Genomic DNA, 16,132 nt, shown 5'->3' with positions numbered 1-16,132 from the left:
AAAAAACGGACGCCATCCCCTGACGCGAGCCTTCGTGCCGTGAACCAATCAGATTTGAAATGGACGCGGCGCCCTTCCCGATTGGCTGAGCTGCTCCCGGGGACGCGACGTAAAAGCGAGCGCACCCTGTTTTCATGCGAGCAGGCCGTCGTTTTCGTTTTTTTAAGTCATGCGCAGCCATCGCAGCAACATGTACGGGCTACATCATCGCCGTTTCGCAAAGTAGCGTGCATGTTGTGTTGTGCCGTGTATGTATGTGCATTCGACAGCATGGGCACTGGTGAAGTGAAGTGGCGTCCCGATCTGGGCGATGTTGCCGGTGTGTGCCGTGTCCTTTTCGACGAACCGTTGCAGCAGGAGGAAAGCCGGCGCTTCGCACGCGCCGAGCTGGAAAAGTTTCAAACTACCTTCTCCCACACTTGGAACTATGATTTCGTCAACGATGCACCTTTGGAGGGTCGTTACGAGTGGACTAGAGTGTCCAATTCGGACCCCGAAGAATATGCAGCATCACGAAAAGACAGTGCAATATCCTGCTCTCCTTTGCACCTCAAAGCTAGGGAGAATGCTGTACCTAGTCTACACGCAGAAAAACAGCCCAAGCTAACAGGTGGGTGCGCTTTTTAAATCCCTCTATGTGTTCCTGGGACGGGAGGGCCTGTTTGGGGGTGGGTAGTAAAGGGAGGGATGCGGTTGTTTATGTGGATTACCACAGCAAGCGCAGCGTCAGGTGCGTACGCTTGTGTTTCGGTTTTGATTTTGCTTCTCCGTTGCGACGGAGGGGGTGATGTTGTCTGTTATCGTATGTATACCGCTCGCTGTGCGGGCAGGTTGTGGCGTGATCTCGTAGGATGCAAGGCCGTGGTTTGCTCGGTGTTTGGCATTGATACCAGACTGGGGGAGAAAAGTATCTGCTAAGAAGAGGTGGGATGTATAGATAATCGAGAGAAGTCGGGGAACGTTCGAAACTATTGTGGATTTGCGCTTGGCAAGGTCATGGGTTCGCATACTGCCTCCCTTTTGCAAGTTATTTGGAAATGGGTTGTGCTTCAGTAATTCGCCTAACATCTCGAGAAACTGAGGCAAAATTTTGCGTCCGGTTCACAACAGTGCACGTCATGAAAAGAAACAAACTTGGTGAGTTCACTACCGCGATTAAGTCATCCCCACAGCGTTTGTCGCCTCCAGTATTTTCCTCCGTTCTCTCTCAAAATTGAAATAATATATAAAAATAGGCCGATAGCAATGGCTGGAACATAAAGATTGCTCGTTGTACGCTTAATAATTTGGAGCAGATTGTAACTGCTACAAGCAAGGTGACTCTGTTTGTACGCTTATTTTGTAGCGCTAAGGATTTATTTCTGCAAGTTATATTTGAGTGTCCGGATAACTGCTGAAAGCACGGAAGAACTTAGCGAAAACCAAGCAGCATAAAAATGTACGCAATCATAAGTAAAGTTGTTGGGCGACATCGGTGGTGGCCGGTCGCTGTCAGGGAAAAGATACCGCCACGTCGCCTGTTTACGGCAATGCAGAAGCGAAAGCGCACTGCCCCAGTGTTGCTCCTTTTTGTGCTTCGCTCGCAGTTGGATGTGACGTGGACGGAAGTTGACGACTGTTGCGATTTTACTTTCTGGGGATGTGTTGTCGCCAGCTGCGTGAGTTACTTTCAGTTACCCGGATGTTTGCAAACGTCGAACGATGCAACCGGTATTCTAGCATTGGCAGCAGGATTTCATTGCGTAGTTGGTCACAGACGACATTTCTATACAGACGACAGCTCTCTTCTCTTTTTTTTTTTTATTTTTGGCTATGAAGTTAAAGCTACCAATCACTGGCGCGTCGGAATCCGTCTGTTTGTGGAAAGCGGCAGAGATTGACGCATCGCACCTGAAAAAACCCGCTAAGATAGATTGTGTTTGCGGATAAAGGGAGCACAGGTGTTGCGTCATCCACGCTTCACCAATTTTGTTGTTTTCGCACAGCAGTGGGGTGAGTCATACAAAAGGGAATACCGCCTCCTGGGCAGATATGTGGATTCCTTCTCTGTCTTTATTTTTGTATCAATATTTTAGTTGTCCTTTCTCGTGGTAAACGTCATTGCTGTGATTCCTGTACTACACATTTCCAATTTATTTTTCTGGGTGGAATGTAGGTTATTTTCATCTTCTTCTTTTTACAAATAAATATCTCGATGAAAATAGATAATAATGGCTAGACAATGCAAGAGGTGTTCGAGCAACTTGAGAAAATAATGTAGCTAGGGGCGTCCTTTCTCATCTCCGGGGGACTGTCTGTCCCTGTCCCAGTATTTTTCTTTCTTTTTTGCCCAGGATGCAAATGCGTACCACATGATAACTCACGTGGGCGGCTCAAAGCTGTGTGTAGGGAGCATTGCTTCCTGCTATGTGTCACGTCCAGGCGAGAGATAACCGTTGTCCGACATGCTCGTGCTTGCGAGGGCTCACGCCATTTGCTTTGTTCAATCAATCCTGACGTCAAGACCTCGTACGCACATACTCCCAGACGGACGGCAAAATACCACCGCGTTGCGAAAGGGATGGCAAAGGGAAAAGCTGTCGAGGGTAGACGGTAAAATTCGACGCAACTGTTTCAAAACTCTTTTAATTTTTAACGTAGCTAATTATTTATTTTAAAAATTGACAACATGCGTCAAGTCCTCAGTATTCAGGGTCAGCGTAAGATGAAACTCTGCAATCTTATGCATGCCATCCACGGGTACAGAAGAAAAAAAAAAGGGGGGGGGGGGGGTATGGAGATGCGGAACTGCTGCTTCACAGGAAGATCGACTCCAGGAGGAACATTCGGACCCACCACTTCTATTTATTATTGGATTATACTAAAACAGTTGTCCACATTACCCGCGACCAAAGAGTTTCGACTTCTTTTTGCCACATATACATGGGACACTAAGAAAACAACCGGAAAGGTGTCATCAGTTTACCTACGACCAAACAAGTGGTCTGCATATGGCAGCCGTTATGTAGTGAATATCGTGGTAGGTAGTTTGGTGTCCGTCGCTCAGAAGTCCATTTTGGTATTGAGCTTCAAGCATGGCAGGTCTAATTGACTGTTGCACGAAAGTCGCGTGCGGTGGTGCTATGTTTTCAATCAAAAGGCTTAAAACTTGTTGTGATTCATTCACGAATGTCGGTAGCTTGTAGTGAGAACTGACAGATAGCCAAGTGTAACTGTAACATTCAAAACGGGCGCCACATGAGGCGCTCCCACATCAGGTTTTTAGCGGATCGGCCAAGCCGGGGAGCATCTTCAAAGACGTCGTTTTTTTTTAAATTTTACTACCCGCTCCTACACTTGGCTTTCCGACATACAGTTCTCACCACAAATCAATAAATCCCAGTGAGGTATGAGGCTTCCGCGTGCAAAAATTGCACGCAGTTCAACTGCGGTTGTCAGCGGCGAGCACCAAACTACCTACCCCGATATTCACTCGATAACACACTCCTCCTGAGAACTATGCCCACCACTCTTTGCTTATTTTCTCTATGTGCCTCGTATTTACATACGTTTTATAGTAGCTTTTTTTTGTTTTTTTTTTCTGATTCCACTCGACAACGCCGCTCGTAAAAATTGACGAACGAATATTTCGCGCAATCTATTCAATTGTACAAAACAAGAATAAAACGGCGCAAGGAAGGATTATTGTAACAAGCGATCGCAATGACAAAGAGCTGCACTAGAGTCACTAAATAAGCTTATTTAGTGACTCTAAGCTGCACGTGTGCTCTTTGTGTCAGATACAACAGAATGCACCTAATGATAGAGGGCAAGCCTCCATTTTTGAGGCCCCCCGTTCGGGGGGTTGTATCATATGATGCGCCAAGAGAACTCAATAATTAGGCGAGGAGGAACTAGAAAATTGAGCAATGAGAGAGAGAGAGAGAGGTGTGTGTATTGTGCGCGTGTGCGTTCGCAATTCATCCAGGGGCTGGTCGTCAAGTGAAGGGGTTTTCTTGCGAGGGCGGCGGTCTTGCTCTGGGGGCCGGGTCATTACGAACGGACAGAAATGTTTCGTCGAGAGTGCAACGTACTCCCCCGTACAAATGGAGGAGTCCTTTATGGCATAGCGATGCGGGTGTACGTGGTCCCGCTTTCCACGTTTGTATCTCTGTATACCCTCTCTCTCTGTATACTGAGAAAGGGAACAAACGATTTGGTTCCAAACAAAAAGCAGGTGGAGGCATGCCCGAATGTAGTAATCGCTGGCCAGCAAGAGAGAGAGAGAGAGAAAAAAAAAAGATGACAGAAAAGCGGCACAGATAAAAAATCGGAACCTGGCTATCGCCCCCCCTTTTGGCAAAGTGCCAGCAATGTCTTTGAACAACAGTGACAGCGGTTTTGATATTAGTTTTATTTAAGGCTGCTACAGGAAAAAGTCCTTGTCCCCAGGATACCCGAGCGGAATAGCGATACACTGTCTCGGTTAACCTCTCCTACAGCCCATAATAAACAAACACGTCACAATTCCAAAATTTTTATATATTTATTTTTTCCGAATTTGCAGGAGCTTACGTGTGCGGCGATGCTCGTCGCCAAAAAGTACGTACACACGTAAAGTGTATGTGTTGAGCTCGTGTATAGGACATTGCGGCCAAACAGGGATTGCGTTGAACACCAGAAGACAACTTTTCTAATAACTTCAAATACATAAATAATAGGACATAGGAACAGAATGGTGTACGCTAGTTGTTGGTAACATTTTGGTAAGATATGAACAAGGACAGGTACGAACGGACGCCGTTTGTGTTTGTCGTTCAGACCCCAGACTGGGTATTTATTTGTGGGCAACATCTCCCTATGCCAGTTTTCTCGTACACACAGAGTATCCCTTACACGCAACTTGTGACTTTGCATCCTTGCCATTCCCACGCGATGCAAACTTTGTCAACGGCGCCGTCCAGCGCGCGGTCCGGTTTTTGGGCCAACTACCTCTTCTTCTTCTTCTCAGCTTTATGCAAATGAGACAAACGTGAGGTTTATTATGCTAATATAAACTTCATCCGTCATAATGTACTATTGTTGCTTCGCCGGGGGGCTCTGCGGCGAGAGAGACGTCGACCATTGACTTTCACCTTTGTATATGGAAATGAAGTGAGTTAAGAAAAAGGTTTTACGTAGAACTGGAAAACGTAGTCTGCCGAAAAAAAGAAAGGAAAAAGGGATGTTTCGAAAGACTGTTTGCGCAGCCGGTAACCAAGAACGCTGTTGCCAGACGTGGCGTCTTTTTTTCCAACGACAGAAGACTATTTTTAACGGACTTCCGAATATGGCAAATAGGACCTGCAATGTCATTTCGCCGGCAGCTGCGAGCTAAATGCGTACTACAGCAGCGGATGATGCTCTTTCCATGTGGTCCAGCTTGGTACCAGCTGTTTCCCTGGTGCTTGTGGGGGCATGATTCTCATTGTTTAACCAACCGCGACTCACCATTTAGAGCGTATTTCCCGAGCTTGAAGAGCAAGCGCTATTACGGTTCACCTGTGTCATTCTCCAACCTCTACCAATTCGACGGAAATTGAGACTCATTTCCATCGAATGACATTCGCACTGAATGTCGCTAATTCGCTGTCACGAGGGAACACGTATAATAGCGAAATTACACGAGAATGACATTCGCTTAGCGAATTAGTTTTGGCACAAACACGGCAATAAAACGCCATCGAGCAACCATCTGGCACAAACCGTGTACTCTCGATGGCAGAGGTGCAATAAAAACAGCGGTGTCAGATAGTAATACTAATAATAATAAGAAGAAAAAAAACTCAAAATTGCTTAGTCCCTGGCCAAAATCCAGCCCAGCAACGCTCTGGCCTCAAAGCTCTTTTGACATTTTTGGACACCCTAGGACTTGGATCCTTATTGTGAATGGACTCATTATTTCGTTCCCCACATCACCACCATCAATGGGGTAGAGTATCGCCCCTGGTGATGAAACTCCACATTCATCATCTTAAAAATGAAGCTGTTTGTTCCACAACAAGTGTGTGTTAGCGAATACCACGAAAATAGCGTTCTGTTCGCTTCATTGTAATACCAACAGTGTAACTGGTTTTTCTTTTTTTTTTCGCTCGTGACTATGAACGACGTTCGTGCGTTAGTTACGGTTTCCAAATAGTATACTGAAATGCGTTCGCTGATATAGGCGGGTACACAAACACAGTTTGTTTTTCCCGGTTCCTTTTTCAACAAAGAAGTACAAGAGCGTCTCACTGTGTGGTCACCCTCCCCCCCAACACACACACACACGTGCATAAAAAAGACATTCCCTACAACGGCCATATATTTTTCGCTGTCACTTCTAGAACCGTCGTATCAACGCCCATTTTTCTCTCCCATACTTATTTTTGGAACCCCTATTAGCGAACCCGATATCGGTTCGTTCAATTTTTTTTTCTCCAGTATCAGATTACCAACTTCAGTTGAACTAAATCAAAGCGCCACTCGCGGAAGAAACACGAAATATTATCTGCCAAACGCGACGCCTTGTGGCAGTACGGTTGACATTGCGGGCGGGATTCGACCCCTGGGCCTTTGGAGCGAGCCTTCGCGCGCGCACGCCCCCTAACGCGGCGCATCCCTGGTGGACAAATCCCGAACTGTGAAATATGTTGGTGCGTGTGACAGTTTGTTATTTGTCTAGTGGGCTTCGGAGACAGTTTCGATGGCTTGCACGTGCAGTATCGCTTTCACATGGAACATACGGAGGGAATGTATTTTTCGGGTCGTGGAGGTCGCCTGGGTAAAGCAGAATGTGCGTGCGGCGGATACGCTGTGATGGCTTTTTTCGTGGGAAGTGATGGATAAGAATGATGATAAATGCTTTGAAAGACAGCGGGATCGCATCGGTTTTCGTTGTCAGGAAACAAACGTAGAACAAATTTCGTGACTGACGTCGGCGACGCAGATGAGAAGGAGGGGGAAGTACCTCTCACGTATGTTTCAATAAATATTTAACTTCTGCGTTTTTTTTTTAAGTACCGTGAATGCGAAGCAAATGAGTCTTGCACGGATGGAGAGGACAGCAGGGAAAAGTGCAAGACACGGGGGATAGTACGCGTCATGGGCAGACTTCAGGCGGTACTCTGTCGATTTCTGTTTGGGAATCGGAAAACCAGTGGAAAATCTCGGACAGCACATCCGGAACATCAGAGTCTCTAGCGTAACTTGAGAGTGTCCAGCAACGCATGCAGAAAGCACTTCAGTCACTACTTACAAAAACACACACGCAGATACACAAAAAGAACGCTAATCTGACCAGTAAAATGCACCATGCGAAGTGATGCATCCGACAGATGCATAAATATCGCAGAATTCCATCTTAGAAATCGCGACCGGGCGCAAGGGTGGCAATGCCCGCAACAAGCCGTCCGAGTCGCTTTGACGTCATTATGGAACAGCCCCCTGATTGGTTTAGAGAAACGTCGTCTGCTACACAGGAAGCTAACTAGGAGAGAAACGAAAAAAGAAAAGAAAAAAAAAAAAAAGAAGGCGGAAAGCTCCGGCCCCGATTGGAGCGCGGTCACTCATGTAACAGTAATGACATCACCAATGACGTTTTTCCTCCTCCTCTTCCTCCTGGTTTCGCCCTGCGCAGGAACGCGCGCGTTTTTTTTTTTTTTTTTTTCTGAGAAAAATATTGCATTCGGATAATTTTTTATGTTAGTTGTCAAGTAAAGTCACATCCTTTCATAATGCGTCAGAAAGAGAAAATCCTTGAGATGGCTTTCTGGGCTCCTTTATAGGAACGTAATAAAAACAATACAATGGAAATGTGTCCCCGTGCTTCTCCTTCCTTTTATCTTCTTGCACCTTACTTGTTTAATCGAAGAGAGAAAGAAATATATATATATATATATATTTATACTCCAAACCCCCTTTCTGCTCCACCAAATAATCGATCAATACCGCCCGTAACCGACACCAGGAGCCTTTGGCATAGCAGCAGAGACGACTCCATCAAAGAACTGATGTTCTGAGGCTGGAATACATACAAGGCCTCATCGTTGACTCCATGAAACCTTGAAGGTCTGCTCTATCAACTGGACTCGCCTCATTAGGTCCAACACGACCGCCATTCTGTTCCCCCTTTCCTGGAACTAATGTCACCTCCCTGCAATTACCAACCCTTCCTCACAGTGGGAAGACCTTGAACGTCAACTTCAATGGAGGGTAGATCGAGACGATGATTATTCCCGCGATAATTGCTCGCATAATCGACGCCATTAGGGCAACCGAAGCAGTTCTGCTCTAGAAGCTCCTCTTTCAGGGTTCAAAGGTTCGCGCTGCCCACACCTGTTTCCAGAGGGCGTTGGACGCGTCGCATCGTATCTCTATATCATGTGCGCAGTGATGCGCTACGGAATGGAAACGCCATTTTATTAGGCCTTTCTTGCAAGCTAATTCTGCAACCTAAAAGAAGCAGAAACAGGCAAAATCTAGCCTACGATGGTGCTGCTTCACTGTACAGATATTTTTTTGTGGATTCATTTTGATCCTAGCTTGGCCTAGCTGATCGGAGTACCTACGACAAGGGTAAAATCGTCAAGAACGGTAGACCACGAAGTAGTCGCAGGTGACTTGGTGACAGTTGTCTCGCGACTTAAAGCCACGAATCATCAATTACCCACTTTGTGACGTCACGGGGAAGCCTCGATGTGGGTTGCCCTGTGTGTGGCTCTCTCGCTCCCTCCGAGCCGCTGTCACGTGACTTTGTGAACCAATAGGGACACGATGCGCGGCGCTAGCGCTTGATGTCGCCGCCACGGCAGGAGCGCTCAGGGAATTTAGATAATGATGTCCGGCATGCAAGAATTGTGTGTACACAGTGAGGGAGAAGTAATGACTTCCCCTTTTGAAACCGAAATCTGGCGGTCACTCCAGCTGCTTTTCCCAACCAACGCATCGTACTGGACGAGAATGTATTGACGAAAAAGAAAGAAAGAAAAAAAAACACACAATCTTTTACGCGTCTTAGTGGAGGCGATACAAATCCACGAAAGAAATTCGGCGTGACGTCAGTGGTCTCGTAAGCACGTGACCTCTCGGCCTGACTGTCGGATGAGTTCCAGTGCCTATTTTCTACCCGTCTATTACCCCCTTTACTGTAAAACTTAGAATGAGGGCTCACATCTTTCCAAATGACCGACTTTTAAACATCTGCTCGCAGCCAAGTCTCACAACCCGTTTAATACACGTCAACGAGACAGAAGCCACTTGAGCCAAAATCTCGTTGAGTAACGCACATACTCCGCATCAGAGAGAGAGAGAGACAGTTGTGGTGAAAGACTGCGACGTGTTCTCGTGGACAGAACCCATTCCGCCTTTCGTAGCTGTCATGCTCCACGAAACGAAGAGAACGACAGCTCGACCGATCTGACGACTTGCAGAAGGCATAATCACGTGATTTTCTTCTCTCTCTCTCAGTACGTCCCTTTCCAAGCCAGTTTATAAACACAAGCAGCCTTTCACTTTTCTTACGTGGCCTTGGTGAAGTTCGTTCACCACCATCTTGTCAGATCCATTGGCAGCGTAAGGGTTGCTTGAACCCGCTATTGCTTTTCTAGCCCGGAATCTCAGCGCCGGACTTGTTTTCGTTTCTGTTCACATAGCCTTTTTGTCGCCTATCGCTAGATCCTCGTAGCTCTTTTTTCTTTTCCTTGATAAGTCGTGTCGTGTTTTTCTTTTTTCTTCTTCTCCTTTTTCTTAAAACTAAAGTGTATGGCGCCGGCGTGATTGCTCCAGTAAAGGAGTCCCGCCAAAAATTGTTGATGCGGAACGGGAGGTTTGCTCTGCTAGGTTGGGCGTTTGAGTGCTATTGGGGGAGAAGGGACGGATGTATGCGTTTCCGGACATCCCGACACGGCGCGCGATAAAGTGCTGTGGCGCTCCGAGCGCATGTTCGATGCCATTTGATCGACCGGAAATTTAAGAGCTCCACAAAAATGACGTTCATGTGCCGTGCTTTTGCTTGGCGGTGACCGTTTTTGATGAATGTGCAGGAAGACCCATCGCAGTGTGAACTGCAGCATATTTCATTAGAAGGCAGTTAAGGCAATGTTCCTCGTAAAACTCAGCGTTGAGACGTGGAATTTTTTTCAAGAAAAGGCTGAACAAGATAAAGTTTCCCTTCTTCCTTTCTTTTTTGAAGTGTGTTTTCTTCGAAAAATTTAATATATAGGAAAAATGTAAAAAGGACACACGCGTCCGTTCAGAAAGTGGACACAGACGCGACAATGTCGGTAGAATTATTTTTTTTTTTGCCCGGTTACGTAAGCTCCTTACTAAAATGAAACGAAGCTTTCTAACTCGAGATTGACGTTTCCGTAAATTACACCATTTTGCTAACACCTCGTTCCTCAAACTTTTAGTGTTGCAGTGATCTTGAAAATTGGAAAGACAAAAAATAAATAAATAAAAAATACGGGAACGAAGCCAGTATTCCCCCCTTTTCTCTCTCTCTCTCTCTCTCGCGACCTCAAAACCTCCAGAAACTTTTAGCGCCTAGCCCAGAATCCACGCAGAAAAACATTTTAGCAAAATTGGGGAATTGTGAAATAAATTTTAGAGCAAGCGTTCTCGTTGATGTGACCTTTTTTTTTCTTTTTTTTTTCAATTGTCATCACCTTGCTGCTTTTGTTTCTGTGCTCACGTCAGGCGCACCTCCTTCAGACGTCAACTACACCGTATTGACGTCACTACGTGCAAATAAACATTAAAACCGGAACTGGACGTGAACGAAGTGCGAGAAGGTACTCACTTTGAAGTGACATCTGCATGACATAACAGTGGAAGGGGACAATCTCAACCAAGGAGGGTAGTCCCCGTACGTCACACGGCACGACAAAAACTGAACGGTGACGTGTACATGACGCAACGCCCCGTAAGCCGATATCCCGGAAAGCTTCTACACACACACACACATGCGAGCTGGGAAGCCCTCTTTTTTTCGTTTCGCATGCGGCAAATTTGTTCTGGTGACGCAACAGCGTGTTGGAAGAAGTAACGTTCCCTTGTGTTCTCCGAAAACGCGGCCTCACTCATCCTCAAGGAAAGGGAGCAGTGAACGCGATCGGGCAATTCCTCCAATGGGTGGAGGACGTTGGAATTTTGCCGAATGCTGTTTCTTACGAGACTTGTGCGAAATGCACGAGTGTTTATTTGCGCGATTTCATTGCGAACAGGATAGGGTCCCCTTTCGGAACGACTCGAGGCACATGTTGTTCACGTGCACGTTGCAACATTTTTCATCTTCTTCCTTCTTTTTCGAAAACAAAAAGAAAAAAAAATGAAAGGGGAGGCGGGAGGTGACGGGGTTCGAATCCGGGCGCCGCAGCTGTGCTGTCTGGGTGTTTTCCCTCACACGCTTTCATGCAAATGGCGGTACAGTACCCTGGGAAGTCGGCCCAGGACGCTCGATCCCCCGAGCATCATGCCGCCACACCGGCAGGCAGATCTCTCGTAAATGGCACCCCCCGCCACACACACGTACAAAATAACAACTCTCTGCCCCGATACCTTTCGTCAACGAAATACTTGGCAAGTCTGAAGATGTGCCGAAATGCTCGATAATACTAACACAACTTCACGAAAACGCGCTGTCCCGCTCCTTAAATTGGACTTTCAGGGCCAAACGATTATTGTGCAGTGCACAATAGACGATTTTAAAAAGATGCACGCAGCGCTAAGCAGCATGGGAACTTTGAGAGGTACTGCTCTGTCGTCTGCTTTGGTTATGGTTTATACCGGCTGACCCTGTTGCTGCGCACACCGAGAATGTTGTTGTTCTCCTTCTACCTCCGCCGTCTCGTAATGCTCTGAGGCGCTCTAAGTTCACTTGCGTGCCATAGGTGGCGCTTGCTTTTACGGTGGTGGCGGGCATTAACGGCATAAGTGCAATGCGTACGTTCCACTGGGCTCTCGTTCCACGTCGTCCACATAGCAATGCATTTCACAAACATTCTTCGGATTTATTGCCATCAATCTTGGCTGCATTATCCTGCACAAGCACGTCTTCCCTCCCCTTCCAATCTGCATAGTCACCCCCTTCTCATTCGTCCTTGAACCGCGGATGGACCGACTCTGAAATCTGTAGCCAAAGGTAAACGACACCGCTCCTCCCCGGGGTTGTTATTCTCGCGCCAACCACTCTCCCTTTCATCCTCCTCCCCTCCCTGTTGCGCCATCAAGAAAGCGCCTTTGCAAACAACCCCGTCGTTTCTTGCGTGAAAGAGAGACCAGGGGCTATTCACCCCATTTTTCCTCCTCTCTCTCTCCCCGTGCGCGTGTTGCCAAATTCGGGCTTTCACAACACCAGCTCCCTCTCTCTTGTTGTGGTTTTATCTGGTTTTATCTCTCGCTGGGGGTGTGCTGCAAGTACGTTGACGATACGATAGGGCCAGATCAAGTTGCATTTGTGGGACTGCCGTTTTCGCCGGCTTGCGTGTTTTCGAACCGTTTACGTTATAAAAAATATTTTTAAAAAATCCGCGTCAACACCGCGAAGAAGCTGCGGCTGTGAGCGGTATTCAGATGGGGAAGAGCAACAGAAGAGATTGAAACTCGAGGAAAACTTGTTGAGGTTGAAGAGTGTATGTGGTCGCTAGAGCTCTACGACAACTCAATCACATCGAATTCATCCAAGTAATTAGTACTGAAAGTTTTCAGCGCACTGTCCCCCACTCCTTCCTGTTGTCCTCTCTCCACCTGTCCACGTCTATACGCCGCTGATAGCCACAGTTGCTTCGCGGCGCTAACACAGAATTTGAAAAGAAAAAATATATCTTCCAAACATAACCTTGTCCCATGTGAGGTTATCGCGCGCTGGGGGTGTGCGCTCACACAGCGGTCATCGCCACCAAGCATATTCCTGAGTGTTTCGCGAAAAAAAAAAAAAAAAAACAGGGCGTTTCCAGATAAAGTGTTATCTTTCTCGAGCGTCGGTTATGCATACATTTTCCTTTCCAGTGTGTTTATCGAGAAAGAAAAGATCGAGTTGTCGAGTTTTGCAGGATACGCGGATAAAATAACGACGAGACTGACAGTGAGTGGATGAACCCTTATCTGCTGGAGATCTGCTCTACGCTAGCGTGTTTTAGTAGATATTTCACGACAGCAGTTTCGAAGCCACGATAAGCGATTCGCGCTGTTCCGTTGAAGTGGTTCACATGTCACATTGGTGGTTCTGACAGCTCTGCCCGCAGTAGTTCGCCACGACTATCGCAGAGGGGGATCGTGTGTCCTGGGCCGACTTCACGAGGAACTGCGCCCGTATTCGAACCCGGTTCACCTTCCAATCTCGGCGTGGAATCTCTTGGAATCTCGGCGTGGCTCTTGCTTGGAGCTGCCGTTTTGGAAGCGTGCTTCCAATATGCAGAAACATGCAGTTCACGACCAGTTGCCATCTGGTCAACTCAAGATGAAGTCGTACCGTACGGGTCCCTATGGAATGAGCACATGACGTTCGGTTCCCCCTGCAGTGGACACATTTCAGAAATCCGCATCGGTATCGCCACCACCTATCCATGGTGAACGAAACAGCCATCGCTCAATACTATTTTGAAAACCTTTCCACGCAATAATAAGAGTGAAAAGAAAAAACAGAGTACGCCTGACGTGCTGGTGTTCGCAGAGAGGCCATCGTCCCCCCGATATGAACTCTCCTCCCCCTGATCTTGCGTAACCTTGAGTCGCTTTCTGTCGTATCGCCCGAAGAACCGAAAAAAAGGAACCGGTTTTTCCCTTTAAAGGGGCCAACAGCATTCTGCATAAACACGGGAATCGCGTGGACTGAAGTCACGTGGACAACTCATGAAGTTAGGAGGGGGGGAAATGAAAGTGCACGGTCGCTCTCATGTTAGGAGGCACTGCGTTCGGGAGGTGGTTGCCTTCGCCCCCGGGGAGTGTGCTCCTCTTCGCTGGTGGCTTTCTCTCATAATGTACTCCTGCAATTGGAAAGGGGGCCTCACGCGCACCACTGCGGGGTTTAGGGAGCCTGATTACGGACAAGGATGTGTGTTTGGTAGGAGAAAACGGGCTATCTCGGTGGATCAGTCGGTGACGTTTCGGATCACTGATCGTAGCGTTGCGCGTTCGGACTTTAGTACAGTGTGAGCTGCTGTGGCATGACTTCCGTGAGAAACGTAAAATCCTCCAGCAAAATTGATCCACGAAACCACTTTAATGTTGCGCAGTTCTCGAATATATATGGTAAGCGTCTTCTGCGACACCAAGGAGTTATCAAGTGGAACTCTCTGCCTCTATATGTTATAATGTCCAACAATTTAAAATTAGCTGTGCGAAGGTTCCTACTGAATAAGTGTTAGTATTACTGTTTCTTGCTATAAGTGTTAGTTGGTATGATTACGTTTTTATGTTTGCTGTCGACTGGATGTCGGTAGCTTGGCACTGACATTTGACTGTTGCTGCTGTTGAACATTGTTACTGTATTTTTTCTCTCTTTACCGGATCGTACTAGCCTTAGGCTATGATCCGTATGGATTATGCAGTTATGTTGTTTAAAGCATGTGTCAAAAAAAGTAATAATAAAAAAAAAAAAACTTTTGTGGTGTCGCGCATGATGTTGTCTCGTGAAACCTTGATAGAGGAAATATATTTATTTATTGTTAACGCAAATGAGAGAAAGAGTGTGTGATTGAGTGGGAGGCAAGGAAAAAAGTCATTTCTTTCGGATGAACAAACTTTAGCAGGCAAAGCTACACAGTCCTGCAGCCAATGTTGTACTACAAGTATTATACCTGTCCGACAAAAAATCAAAAGTCCCCAAGCAGCTTAGTGTTTGTATCCCACACGCTCACGTCGGTCTCTCTCCTCGTTGTGTGATCCCTTTCTCATCCTGTGTGCTTCTCGTTGCAGAATTCATTGTGAGAAAACGGAAGGCATCGTCCACAGGGAAACCCATACCCAGGCCCGAACCGACCAAATTGACACGGCGAGCTTCTTCGTGAGCATCCAGGGTGTGTGTCTCCATTTAGTGTCTCTAAGCAACAACTTTTACAACGTACTAAGTTATGTGGAGATAGTATAGGGAAAAAAGCCTTTTGCCCGCCTGCAGTTAGGGTTCGTCGTTTTCGAGTTAAACCCCATTTTCACGATAGTTCACCCCCCGAACAAATTTTCAAGAATTCGGGTAAAACCCGATATCTACCCGAAATCCTTGCGGTCCTTCAACTTGGTCGTTCTCGGTAAACCGTCGGAAAAGTGAATCAGAATATCAGCAATGAGAGCTATATTCTCCTCCGTTTATGATCCCCTCCTGCAGGAGTCAAAGATGAGCTTTTGTGGAGCTCGAGCAAGTGTCTGAATACCGCGGTCATTCACTGCCACAGTTCTGAGCGGAAATATAAATATTATTGTTCCTCGTCCCAGTGTCACAGCAGTGGCTCGTTTCATATGCCTTTCGTTTCACCCGAAAATTCCCCGGTGACGTATTAAACGGAGATCGTAGCGCCCGATTTCTCCCCGACTTCTCGTGCGTAAATAGCACCCGATTTTTCCCTCCCGAATTTGAAAAATCATAAAACCCGAAAACGAAGAACCCTATGCATACTTCACATAACGAACGGCAATACATAACTGTTTGTAGCGTACCATAACTCCCCTATGAATGTGCACTACTCCCGAGTCATGCGCATTCCAGGAAACAGTTTTTGTTTTCACGGAGTAACACAACCTTCTTCAAATTTGCAGGAGGAGTGCAAATTGCACTGACAGCAGAACTGTTCACATCATCCAATGGTGGACATCCATCTTCGACAAGCAAGACGACTTGTACAGACTACTACTAGTTCTCAACAAAGAGCTTGTACATATTATTCTGCCGAATTCGTTTTCTTGTTTTTTTTTTTTAACACAGGAGAAGCTATTTGGAATGTTCCATCGCACATGTTATAATCTGCTCCGTCCAAGCGTCGACGGAGTCGGGTCAAGAGGTCTATATTTTGCCTGTCGGCATACGTACTGTATGCTCCAGGTCTGGCAGTGAGATGTAAGCAATCTCGTAAACGATGTTCGATATGGACGAGTACCCACCCGAGTGAACAGAACAAATGTACAAAATGTACATGTACGAGAG

General features: G+C 46.7%; 1 protein-coding gene across 1 annotated transcript; it reads left to right on the top strand.

Annotated features, from left to right (window-relative positions):
* The first annotated feature begins 270 nt into the window (after positions 1–270).
* LOC135400668 (cyclin-dependent kinase inhibitor 1B-like) lies at positions 271–15,845 on the top strand. The gene is made up of 2 exons (XM_064632498.1): positions 271–610; positions 15,748–15,845. Exons 1-2 carry the CDS (start codon positions 271–273, stop codon positions 15,843–15,845), a joined length of 438 nt encoding a protein of 145 aa, XP_064488568.1.
* Positions 15,846–16,132: the final 287 nt, after the last annotated feature.

The sequence above is a fragment of the Ornithodoros turicata genome, chromosome 7 (assembly GCF_037126465.1).
Source record: "Ornithodoros turicata isolate Travis chromosome 7, ASM3712646v1, whole genome shotgun sequence".
NCBI classification, from domain to species: Eukaryota; Metazoa; Arthropoda; class Arachnida; order Ixodida; family Argasidae; genus Ornithodoros; species Ornithodoros turicata.
Note: the sequence above shows the minus strand (reverse complement) of the source record. Positions and strands in the feature narration are given on the sequence as shown.